The sequence below is a fragment of the Amblyomma mixtum genome, chromosome 7 (assembly GCF_055824585.1).
Source record: "Amblyomma mixtum isolate Tamu chromosome 7, ASM5582458v1, whole genome shotgun sequence".
NCBI classification, from domain to species: domain Eukaryota; kingdom Metazoa; phylum Arthropoda; class Arachnida; order Ixodida; family Ixodidae; genus Amblyomma; species Amblyomma mixtum.
This window is the reverse complement of record NC_143018.1, coordinates 77,961,442-77,974,746: the sequence shown is the minus strand read 5'-3', so window position 1 is coordinate 77,974,746 and position 13,305 is coordinate 77,961,442. Positions and strand designations below refer to the sequence as shown.

General features: G+C 46.5%; 1 protein-coding gene across 1 annotated transcript in view; it reads right to left on the bottom strand.

Annotated features, from left to right (window-relative positions):
• LOC149336569 (neprilysin-1-like) overlaps nucleotides 1-13,305 on the bottom strand; it is a 49,474-nt gene that overhangs the window by 23,100 nt on the left and 13,069 nt on the right. Inside the window, exons 4-6 of the mRNA XM_089554176.1 lie at nucleotides 10,115-10,294; nucleotides 7,514-7,685; nucleotides 3,344-3,442 (exon numbers count right to left, since the gene is read on the bottom strand). Coding sequence (XP_089410302.1) covers nucleotides 3,344-3,442; nucleotides 7,514-7,685; nucleotides 10,115-10,294 — 451 coding nt within the window. The remainder of the gene's footprint in view (nucleotides 1-3,343; nucleotides 3,443-7,513; nucleotides 7,686-10,114; nucleotides 10,295-13,305) is intronic.

Genomic DNA, 13,305 nt, shown 5'->3' with positions numbered 1-13,305 from the left:
ATCCTTCCCACTACTTTGGAAGTTGCCGGTTAGGTGTGAGGTGAAATGTTTATTTGCCTGGTTTAAGGAGCTGAACTATAGCTGACTGCACTTCCACTGATATTATGAATCTTGATGTGCTCTGTGGTAAGCACTAAAAGATCTGATATTTGCACATATTTTAATTTTCACAGCGCCTGCACCTTTCATGTTGGTACTCTCATTGCGCACCTATCGTTAACTACAGTCGAAGCTCAGCAACGAGAATACCTGGCGTTATTCGCTATGTAGCTTTACGACAACTCAACTAAGCACAGAAGGCAATATTTGCCTTCTAGCTCAACTTTTGTTCAAGCACATTGGAAACGCCGAACATCAGACTGTTTGGGTAGCCGCTGTTTACAAGAAATAGGGCACAAGCAGAGAATCAAGGAGAAAATTATGTCAAATAGGCCAAGGGTTTTTTTTATGCGTTGGTTGTGCACTTCCCCATCCATAACAACAGCGCAAACGACAGGACAGAGATGAAGAAGGGACACCACACAGCGCTGACTCACAACTAAAGTTTATTGGATGCCAGAAGGTATAAATACCTCCCTGGCGGCCAGAAAGAATGCAGTCGACACTTACATGCGTGACTGACATAATAGTGTACCAGTCATATGCCGCCAAGCAAATCACATGCGCGAGAATACAATATAAGCAGTGACAGAATACAATATAATCAGTGAGCAAGCACTTGTCAATATTCGCAATCAAGGTATCTTCTTTCTTTTTCTGACAACGCGACAGATGAAGCACTGATGCATTCTTCCGAGAGCCTACCTATTAAGTGAGCTTCAATGATCTCCCTTGCTAACGAGTCACGGTTCTTTTCTAACACTGCACTTTCCTGATAGTTTGGCGCACAGACGTAGGAGTCATCGTCATCTTCATTGCCTTTGCAGTGCCTGCAATGTTTCGCCACGTGGCCAGAGGTAGCGACACGGGAGACATTATACTCATGCTCTCTGAGTCTTTCGTTTAAACATCGGCCGGTTTGGCCGATGTATCGCTTACCACAAGACAGTGGCAGCGAATATATCACCCCTTCCTGGCAAGGCACGAACTGTTTTGCGTGCTTTATCGGGCACTTGCGCGATTCTTTAATCTCTGAATTGACATTCTTAATCAGGCTGGACAGTCGTTTGGGCGCCGAAAAGACGACATCAACGCCTGCATGTTTTCCGATTCTTTTCAGATTGTGCGACACAATCTGAAAAGAATCGGAAAACATGCAGGCGTTGATGTCGTCTTTTCGGCGCCCAAACGACTGTCCAGCCTGATTAAGAATGTCAATTCAGAGATTAAAGAATCGCGCAAGTGCCCGATAAAGCACGCAAAACAGTTCGTGCCTTGCCAGGAAGGGGTGATATATTCGCTGCCACTGTCTTGTGGTAAGTGATACATCGGCCAAACCGGCCGATGTTTAAACGAAAGACTCAGAGAGCATGAGTATAATGTCTCCCGTGTCGCTATCTCTGGCCACGTGGCGAAACATTGCAGGCACTGCAAAGGCAATGAAGATGACGATGACTCCTACGTCTGTGCGCCAAACTATCAGGAAAGTGCAGTGTTAGAAAAGAACCGTGACTCGTTAGCAAGGGAGATCATTGAAGCTCACTTAATAGGTAGGCTCTCGGAAGAATGCATCAGTGCTTCATCTGTCGCGTTGTCAGAAAAAGAAAGAAGATACCTTGATTGCGAATATTGACAAGTGCTTGCTCACTGATTATATTGTATTCTGTCACTGCTTATATTGTATTCTCGCGCATGTGATTTGCTTGGCGGCATATGACTGGTACACTATTATGTCAGTCACGCATGTAAGTGTCGACTGCATTCTTTCTGGCCGCCAGGGAGGTATTTATACCTTCTGGCATCCAATAAACTTTAGTTGTGAGTCAGCGCTGTGTGGTGTCCCTTCTTCATCTCTGTCCTGTCGTTTGCGCTGTTGTTATGGATCGTCAAAAACACCAACTCGCCCAACAAATGCTTTTGTTGTGCACTTGTTAATCGCTTGTTCATCCCTTCTTTTCCGCGTGTTTCAAACAGCAAGGCCCGCTCTATAAGAGGCCCTCATGAGCGGCTATCTTATTCGCACGAGATTGATGTAAGCTGATACGACGCATATCGGAGCTCTTGTGTACGCACGAGTGTCGCGCGTCAGTTGACGTATGCTACGTATGTAATAAGTCCATACAACGCACATTTTCTTAGCGCGATATATGCAGCACACGTGTTCATCCGAGACATTTATGACGCGTATGACCTCGTATGCAGCCCATATGCGTTCATACGAGACACATTTGTGATACGTATGAACTCGTATGAAGCATAAGTGCTGATACGAGGCGCATTTGTCGACACATATGGCTCACATGCTGCCCATATGAATCCATACGTGACACATTTGCGACACATATGGTTGGTTTGTGGTTTGTGGGGTTTAACGTCCCAAAGCAACTAAGGCTATGAGAGACGCCGTAGTGAAGGGCTCCGGAAATTTCGACCACCTGGGGTTCTTTAACATGCACTGACAGCGCACAGTACACGGGCCTCTAGAATTTCTCCTCCAAAGAAATTCAGCCGCCACGGCCGGGATCGAACCCGCGTCTTTCGGGTCAGTAGCCGAGCACCATAACCACTGAGCCACCGCGGCGACGCGACACATATGAACTCGCATGAAGCATATATGTGTTCATATGAGGCACATATATTGACACATATTACTCATATGGGCTGCACACAAGTTCATACGAGACATTTCTGACACATATAGCTCGTATGTAACACATGAAATGATACGAGGCACATGTGAACTCATATGAGATTTTTCGATAGGGTTGCATAAAAGTAAAGTGCTGCAGAGCACTCAAATTAACTTAATCCAATCCTACTTTATACAAGTTGACTTAGAAAGCTTCCTTAGATACCCAAGGTCCTGCTTTTATGCAAACAAGCAACAATTTTCGGGCTGCACCAAGTGTAAGCCCTCTCGCATTCAGCGCTGACTTACGTGACCGATGAAGGGGCTTCACATTCGGGTAGCGCTCATGGCTATAAATGCGCGGTGCAACTAAGCATTGGTTTCAAAAAACCCTTGCCGCAAAAGTGTATACTTAAGCACATGCATGAGCAGTTGCATTCACACCTCCCCTGCCGCGAAAATCGACCTAGCAAATGCCGAAACATATTTATAGTTCTACGCATAGGGAAATTTCGTGCTCCTTAAACGGCATAGATAAACGCATTCTTTGCAACGAGGAAGACAGCGGCGGCTTCAGTTGCATATCCTATCTACGTCAGGTGATCGTATACTCACCTGGCGTGACTTTTGGCGCCGTCTGTTTTCCCATATCTTCGATAATTCGAATGACGAACACAGAATTCGGCTTCACGTGCTTGTTTATAACGCTGACCACTGCACAAACCCAAGAGGCAAAATCAATTATGCATTTACCCATACACTGAAATCTTTGGTTTGGTTTGGTTTATGGGGTTTAACGTCCCAAAGCGACTAAGGCTATGAGAGACGCCGTAGTGGAGGGCTCCGGAAATTTCGACCACCTGGGGTTCTTTAACGTGCACTGACATCGCACAGTACACGAGCCTCTAGAATTTCTCCTCCAAAGAAATTCCAGCCGCCTCGGCCGGGATCGAACCCGCGTCTTTCGGGTCAGCAGCCGAGCACCATAACCGCTGAGCCACCGCGGCGGCTGAAATCTTTAAAAATGCCTGCCTGGATACTATAGTAAGTCCTACCTTCTCAAAATGCTGCGGTTTTGTTTCAGCTACGATATCGTTGTCTTCCAGGAGGCCTCCCATATTATTAACATAGATGGAAGAAATTGTAGTGAATTTATTACGACGCACGAGTTTGCTTGTTCTGGCAGCGCGTACCGTTAGAAAACTGAGAACTACCGCAAGCCTTTCGCACCGGTGGTGAAATGTGTCCTGGAGTTGTTGGAAGGCTACGCAAGGCATATGCAGTTGCGTACTTGAGCACTTTTAATAACCCTGTCACCCGGGCGCAGCAAAGGATTTCGGGAATCAGGGCCTTATGCTCAAAGGAGCATGGTGCGCAGATGCGTGGCACAAAGATAGCGCCTTTGCTGGTAACGGCCTTGGAGGCCAAGGAGTCCGTGCGATACCTTTGAAGCCCAGAGGAGCGGCTATGCGAGAACCTGTGATCGCGGCGTCATCCGAAGAAGAAAACTAAAAGAAATGAAGTGAAAACACAAGCAGCTAACAGTGCTTGAAAATACATTATGATACAAAAACTACGCCTAGTTTTACTTTTTTGACGAGTATCTATTTCTTAGTAGTAGTAGTAGTACAAGACCTTTATTCGGCCATAATTTACAGTCCGAGCATGTCGACCGCCTGGGCAACCAGAAGTCGCTGTTCTTCCTCCCCTTCAGCGCCAAGCCAGTCGAGCCAGGTGGTGATGGATAAAGAAGGTGGGGGGTAGGAACCCGACTGCTGAGCAGCCGGGCAATAGAAGAGGCAATGGGCCAGGTCCGCGTAGATACAGGGGCAGTTGGGACAGGAAGGGTCCGACCGATAGCGATAGAGAAAGAGGCGAGACGGGGTGATAACTGCATTCATCTGAATGTGCCGAAGAAGGCGAGACTCCGGCACCGTGAGTGATGGATGAGGGGGAGGGTAAAGGCGTTTGTCGAGGCGGAGCTCGAGGTAGACCTCTTTTATGGTGCGGCGAAGGGTGAGTCTCCCACCGTCCTCCGAGGGCTTGGGCCAGGGGATCAACGGTGCCCGGAAAAGTATTTCTTATAACCCTCGTAAAATTCTTCATATTCTTTTTTTTTTGAAATGGTGGGCGACTGACGCTTCTCCCTTGCGCTAATCCCTTCTGTAGGTAGGGCTTTGTCAATAGACCTCTCCCGGTCTTCATCATTAGTGCACGTAAGTGTTTCTGGCCCGATCGGCAAAGCATGGCATGTACCTAGGGGGCTATAAGTGGGAGAAGAAAGGCTGCTAGGCGTCTCTAATAGGGAGAATAAAGACGACGAGGGAGCGCTGGTCACAATATAGCATAGCGGGTTCAAAAGCTACAGTGGACGACACGTAGTTTACACCAGGCACAAGTCTAAGGAGAGGTATGCTTCGCCTGAAAAGGAGTCAACGTGGACGCGTTTATTGCAGGTGCAGTTCTATCCGACGTGCAATAATGCCGTCCTGCACCGAGTGTATCTGCGGCCTCGAAGATTCGCAGGTTGGGCTGAGAATCTTGGAAGGCCACACGAGCGTTACTGAAAACGTCGAATTTCTTACTACCTCACGCCGTTCATACTTGACGTCGATTACAGGAAGCTACACCCACGGCGCGTTTCCACGGTCTGAGACCTGAACGCATAAGTTATGTGAATGAAAATATTTTAAAAGGAAGACAGCACGTACATTTGATTATATGCTCTACAAATTGCTTAATCGATTGACAGATAAACTGCCTACCGGCAATTTGCGTGGTGGGCGTATTGTCGACTGGGGTCCGGCAACCCCGTCGTTCTGCCCAGCTGTGTGGTTGAAAAGGTTAGAAAAACTTTTCCGCCCCTGCAGTACGCGGGTTTCAAGTGGTTCCAGATAAATAGAGTAATGAACGTAGCGCATAAGCCTTTGTTCATTTGTAACCGGTACATATTTTGCATCTCGCACTCGCTTGCCCGACCGAGGCGCGCAAAGATGAACCAGCCTATCATCAGCCCCGCATTAATGACGCGGTCCACGAAGAGCAAAATATAGCGGGTGTTTCAGCGAACACTTTCAAAAACTTTCAAAAATAGGCTTTTTAGAATAGAGTTATGGCTTTTGCGGCATGGCATTGCCAGGCCTGGCGGGCCCCAGAACACAGGTGGATCATCTTAGGTAGTAAGCTGGTTAACTAATTTCTACTAATTAACTTTTTAACAATTAGAGTTAGGCGCCTGGTTGCAATTAGAGATCTGTAGTTGGTCGTTAGTAATAGCCGTATCAGTTTTTAGAATTTCAAAAAGGGGATTACCCTTGGCGCTGTGGCTCGACAAAGTTTGGGGTTTTCGACTAGTTACGAGCACTGGAGGAGTTGCTTTCCTGCATGGAGCCAAACCTTGTCGAGTCACAGCAGTGAGGGTAATTGCGTCTTCGACATTCTAAAAAGTGATATGGCTATTACTAACGACCGGCTACAAATCTCTAATTACAGATAGGCGCCTAACTGTACTAGTTAAAAAGTTATTAAAATTAGTTAACCAGCTTACTACTTCAGACGATTCGCCGGTTTTCTGGTGTCCGCCTGTAATACTATGCCGCAAAAGCCACATTTTTAGGCCAAAAAGCTTATTTCTGAAAATTTTTGGAAGAGTTCGCTGAAACGCACTGCATATTTATTTTGTAACTCAAATATTCTTTCATATTCGTTCCCTTTACACAGCGCTTAATTCTCTAAGCTCCCTTTTTTGACATCAGGCTGTTTTTATTGATGTACTTCGTGTTCACGGCACCTGTTCCAAATTCCTATGCGCAGCTAGGAATACCTTTCCACGGGGGAGAAAAATGATAAGGGGAAAGAGAAGGCACGCCATTTTTTTTTTTTTTCAAGACAACAACCATATTGCACGCTCAGCAGCGTGCACATGCGCTGTTGGCACGCCCGTACCCGCTCAAAAAAGGCGACTTGATAATACAAGTACTTTTCCTACTTGGCCTCCATTTGAATATGCCTCCTTCCTTCGAGATGGCCAACCTTGGACAAGCTGTAATAGAATACTGCCAGGCAAACTACGCTCACTGGTATCGTGGCGCGATCATCTTCGCTGATGTTGAGCGGGGAGTATTCTACTAAATAAAACACAGCTATAACTTTTTGTGGGACGTTCCGTCCGTTTTAAGATGTGTGTTATGGGGTTTAACATGTTTTTTTTTCACATAAATCCAGTATTTATTGAGCAAAGTGCTTTACGCGGAATTCGTACCTGCGCTTTGCACGAGCCGTAACGAGCAGACGCTCCGAACCTGTCCGGACTGCTGTCTCAAACATGCGTCACTTCCGGCGGGTGGTTACAGAACCGCTTTTTTCAGTATCAGTATTGAAAACTGATTTTTGCGTGCCGTTGGCACCTTAACTGCTTCAAAAGTGGAAAGTAATCTTTAGTGGGTAAAATAATCGGGGGGTGTACTATAGAAAAACAACGTTTTTACGTTTTGCGACATTTCGGACAAGAACGTCTTTAAGCTCCTGGCTGTTTCGGCCATAGTTTCCCGTGGTACCATCTGAATACATACATTGTGTGGATTTATCCAATAAAAAATTATTTGTTATTTCAAGGCTGTATTCTGTTTTGGGTTTAGTTTGTTCTAGCGACTTACAGTGCAACTTAACGTAAAGCTGGGACCTGCTAACGTCCTTTCACGAAACTCGGATGATGTCACAGCTAGCACTATGACATATCGGAAGCTGGGACGTTCAGTGCAAAGGTAAATGGGAATGTACGCTTACAAGCGTCTTCGGAAGTGCGTAAATCCGTAGCAAAGTGGTCAGGTGTCGACACTTTGTAGCCAGGATACAGGCGCAGTTGATCGGTGTAGTATTCAGTTAGTTTGTCGGGTGACTGCTTCTTCAATTCTTCCCGTTTCTTGTGCCACGCTTCCTGGAAGTCGCTGATCTTGAACTACACACAGAATCAGAAACAGATTAGAAAAAAAATTTGTGCGATGCACTCAGGTCTCTTTACGTGCGGAAATGCGAAAACTGTGCACTGTCCGCCACCTGCGCAATCTGCTGGGCCAGTGCTGTACATTACGAGGGAGGTTTTCAGTGGGTGCCGCATGATGGCGCTACAGCTGCACGCCTATCACGGAGAAAATTTAGCGGAAACGGAGGAAATTTGGTACTCGCTTGATTGCGGCTTCTGTAATTGACGTGCTCTTAATTACTCATGTAGGCCTCAGTACATATCTCGGATACCTTTTTAAGAACTGTGCATTTACTATACGCCCCTTTAATCAGCTCGAAGTGTCGTGGTGGAGTGGCAGCGTCCTTGTCTCGCACGCAGGTGGCCCGGGTTCGATCCCTACCGAGACACCAATTTTCTTTCCTTATTAAGTTCTTTTCATATGATTGACAGTTCGTGCGGACACTTTTGCGGACATCCTCTGTCTACAACTTCCGTCCAAGACTCTCATGAGCCAAGAAAGGCTTTCGCTTTAAAAAACGCAGTCTACTTGTTTCTTCGCATTCATCATCATCAGCAGCAGCCTGACTACGCCCAGTGCATGGTAAAGACCTCTCCCATGTCCCTCCAATTAACCCTGTCTTTTTCCAGCTGCGCCCACATAAATTTCATCTCATTTTATCCGCCCACCTACCTTTCTGCCGCCCCCTGCCACGCTTGCCTTCTCTTGGAATCCACTCCGTTACCCTTAGGACCAGCGGTTATCATGCCTTCGCAATTAGATGCCTTGCCGAAGCCCATTTCTTCCTCTTGATTTCGGCTAGGATGCCATTAACCCGCGTTTATTCCCTCACCCACTCCGCCCGCTTCCGGTCCCTTAACGTTACAGTTACAATTTTCCTTTCCATAGCTCGCTGCTTTGGCCTTAACTTAAGCTGAACCCTTTCCGTTAGCCTCCATGTTTCTGCCCCTTAGATGAGTACCGGTAAGATACAAGTGTTGTATACTTTTCTCATGAGGGATATTGGTAAATATTCATTCATGATCTGTGGAAACCTGTCCCATGCGGTCCCCTCCATTCTTATTCTTCTAGTTATTTCTCTCTCATGATCCGGACCTGCGGTCACTACCTGCCTTAAGTAGACGTATTCCCTTACCATCGTTCTTTCGTTTCCAGAAAAAGGTCCTCATGATCCTTAAATTATTTCTCTCTGTGAACTTTGCGAATTGCCGATTACATGTCTACATAGAAGCTTTCAATGATTTGTTCATCATGGCTGGATGCAGGCGCGTAGGCCTGCACTACCTTAAGCTTGTACCTCATATTAAGCCTAATTACGATAGCTGCCACCATTTCGTTAATACTGTAGGAATGCTCTACGTGCATAAATATAAAGTACGTTGATCGTACCACCCATTAAAAAGAGGTCTCGAGTACAAGTTCCTTCGGCGTAGAGCCTGGGCCTCTTTCTCAACGCAAAGCGACCCATATCATCAGCGATCTAAGCTTTACTGCGGTTAGCACGCTTTAGCGAGGCTTGAATAATACCATACGGCATCACTGCGAGGAAGCACACGAAGAAAACCAAGATGGCTACAAAGGAACGCATGTCGCGCCTTGGCAATGCGGAAAAAAATATGTGATGTAGTAGAAGTTCCTGATCTGAAAAATTTGCGAAGATTCTGCTGAGGACTTCGCTAAAATCATTTCTCCAAAGTATTGGCATTGCTCAGGCAGCGAAGACTTTAAATGTCTCGAGCTTTCGCAAGACTTCTGCAGCGTACTGCACCGCTTTGGGCCTTTCCACACAGTAGATCAAGACAAGCACCTCTCCGAAGGGTTACAGGAATCTTTTTCTACCCTTACCACTTCATGAGGCAGTCTGACAGTCCGAAGAGTCATGTTTGCTCTCTGCCTGAAACACTGCTCAAAGAGCATGCTTTGGGGAAGAAGTTCAATTTTTTTTTCCGTACATTCTTACGCCTAGCCGCCTCATCTGACCCGAGCACTTGACTCCTCGGGCCACTGCCTTGCCAGGGGAAATCATCCACAGCATCAGCGGCAGTTCCTTCTCCCTTAGGCAGCGTAAGAGCTGAAGAACCTTTTCTCCGAAGTGAAGTACTAGCGCTTTGTTCGACTGCGTCATTAATATACAATTAGCATCATAATAAGATCATGGAGTTCGATGAAAAGTTTACTCTATACGAGTTCAAATATTCGACGTTAATTCGACTGCGTGCATCTGCTCTCCTTGATGCGCGTAACTTTGGTTAAGAACCTATCGCAGTGGGAAGGGAGCAATCTAAGCAGAGTGGACCCCACAGACCCTCGAGTAGGTTACTCTCCCTTGTCTGTATGGCCACTTGGCGAGGTGCTCCACAAACCGGTGCATAGCACTGAATGAAAACCATGGCCACACACCCACCTTCACTGCCCGTTTTCCTTCGTGGAATGTGTCGTCAAAGAACCAGAAGTCAAAGACGGGGGCAACGCCGATCTCGATCGCCAGGCGCACCGTCATGTCCACAGGGTCGACCAACGGAGTGGTGTGCAAATTCAGGAGGTTGAGGTTCAGCGACATCATCCATGACTTCAAATCTTCAAGCTGCGAAGATTACGCTTGTGTGATGGTTTGTAAAGCAGAAAGTTGGGCTAGTTGGTTAGGATCCATCAAAGAACGGCGCACAGAAAAACACGGAGAACACAGGCAGAACGGACAGGTCAGGAGCGCACTAGCAACTGATGCATGGTCGAAGGAACACCTCTCACTCTGTGAGCATGCGCCAGGAAATTCAGCACGTGTAAACAAGATAAAAACCCAAATAAAAACGTGACGTAGCTGCACGATAGACATAAAGACTAAACCCAGAGGAAAAAAAACACATATATATACATAAGACAAGAATTAGAACAAAGAAACCTATACCCCTGGGGTGACCGAAGCACACAATCAGCACATACGAAAGGCGAAAACTTCATGAAGGCGCTACCACTTCTGCCATCAGATACCGGGGAACTTAGGTTGTTTTTCCAGCAAAAACACCGAAGTGGAACTGACACACAAGTCGTTAGCTCCGGCGATTACGTGCGAGGCCTCCAACATCTCTCTATCCACGCTTTTTCTTCCGCGCCCGATGGTGCTTGTCGCATCCAAGTTGGGCAGACAGCCTCCCTCGCAGTCCTTACATTTTTTGCAGTTCTGGGGCAGGTTCGAACCATGACCTGTCCATAGCGACGAAGCGTCTTCGCGCAACCTTTCGTTCACACAATTCCCCATCTGGCCCACATAAATCCGGCCGCAGCTAAGGGGAATGCGATACACGACACCTATCGCACAAGGAACAAACTTAGTCTGGTGGTTGATCCCACATGAAACTTAGTTCTCTGCGGGTGCCCTTCGGTAACAAGCCTGCACAATTTGGAAAGCTTACGCGGAGTGGTAAACACGAGACGAACACCAGCCTTCTGGGCTAACTTCTTAAAGGGGCACCGCGATGATTTCCTCAGTACCAGTTAATATCATTAAATAGATTCGCCATGCTTTCCAGAGACCAGAGCAAAAAGAATTATTGAAATCGGAGCACGCAAACGAAAGTTATTCCGCTCTGAAAATTCAGAATGAAAAGCTCAGGCGAAAACGCATTTCACTTGCCCATTTCACTCACCCAGTGCCGAGATTGGGCGCTACCAATCAGAACCGCGCCTAGAGCACATGCAGCGGAAGCGTGCATGCAGTTGTTGCTTTGTCGGGGCAAAGGAAGCTCCCCGAAGTTTCTTTCTTAGTCGGACTGGAAGTCTGTCGGCAGTAGCCCCCTCCTCCCCAAACTCGACTCCCGTCTCCTGTCCGGCCTTTCTCTTCACAATTTTGGGCAAGGTGTGTCGACTGGCTTTTTTTTTCGCTGCCGTCTTGGTATGGTCACGGCCGGTCTCGACGCGCGCGCTTTCTGGTTTGAGCCAACGTTTTTTTAACAGCGCTGGCCGCCACGAAGGTTTGAAGCGGAATGGAAAGTGTCGCCCCTAGCTGTATTCTTGTTAGTTTTCGTTCGCTTTCCCTGCTTCTTTCCAGTTTTTGTGGCATGCGAAAAGCTTTCAGTACTCAGAGACATAATATTTTGGATCTATTTCGCAAGTATAAAGGAACAATATGCAAACTGGACGCCCAACCAATGAGAAAGGCAGCGCCCTATCTGGATGCCACCGCATTTCCGCTGCCGCAAATGGCCGCCGCGTTGCGCCACCATCGGCTCGAAACAAGCATTTCTGGCGAAGATTAAAATATAAAATATTATGATTTCGGTGATCTCATTGCGCGTTCAAGATTCACAATGTCCCTTACTCTGCATACAAAGAATAAAGACCCCATGCTTTATCTACGTCGCAGGGTACCTTTAAGATTGTGTGACACCCTGTGCAAACAGGCCCAAACAGGTCGGCATGCGGCGCCACCTGGCACCATCAGGGCGATCTATGCATGAGTACTGACGGTGCTCTGTACGCAGTAAGCGATAGCGGAGGTGGTACACGCTATGCTAAATGTTTGATTAGATCAGCCCTGATCCTCTAGTTATCCGATACCTGCGGACGTGTCTTAAAGGAGCAGCAATGGCAACAACGGCAGCAAGCACGTCGACAGAGGGAAAAAAATTCGTGGCTTCGTTTGCCCACTAAGTTTCATGCCCTGTTTACAAATAAGCAGCTAATTGAAACATACACAGGGCACTTAAACAAATTACGTACGACTAATGCGAAAACATTGAAATCACGTTTATATTATATTCTATTACGCTATTCAAATTCCATTATAACTATAAATTCAGTTCTGTTAAAAAACCCCTTCAGGCGCCAATTAAATCTGCTGAGAGGAAACAATTTTTTGCATAAGTCACAATCATTGCATTAAGCAAAAGTGAAGTTTAAAAAAATACGCAAGAATTTTGATATTTCAGGACATTTTATCAGCGTTAACATTTGTAGACGCTGCTACATGAACGTAAGTACTGCATATATTCTTGCCTTCTGTAACTGAACGTTAGACATGAATAACTGTATAGCTGTGAGAATATACGCTTCATAGAATTATTCTGTAGTTTTTGACTTAAGAAACTTAAAAACAGTCGCCAGAAGAAAATTCCGAATCACCAGCACCGAACGCGGCTCTTCGATGTGCAGCCTTCGCGTCTGCACTGTTGTGCATCCGGCAGGTGCAGAACTTGGGACCAATGGTTGCTTCCAGCAAAGCCAGTGCTTAAAGTCAGACTCCATCGAAGTGGCTCTGTAGTCATTCGAGCACAGGTGCAGTGGTAGAGAGAAAGCGGCTTGCGGTCGGTTTTACACATGTTTTTTTACAAAGAGAAGAAATAATTATTAGGTCGTTGCTAGCTTAATTTATGGCACAGACCTGAAACAAATGATCCCTATGTCTACCCGTGTTGTTGTGTAGCCTTGGATCTGAGCGGTCTGTTCTGGACCGACTCATGTTATGAGGATACGGGTTTCCCGTTTCTGTCGAACCCTTGAGTTGTGATGCCAACTTTGTATTTTTCTACATATCGGGTTTTAGAAAACATGTTAACGATTCTTGCTAAAAACTTCAGCGAAATTTTCATAATGACAAAG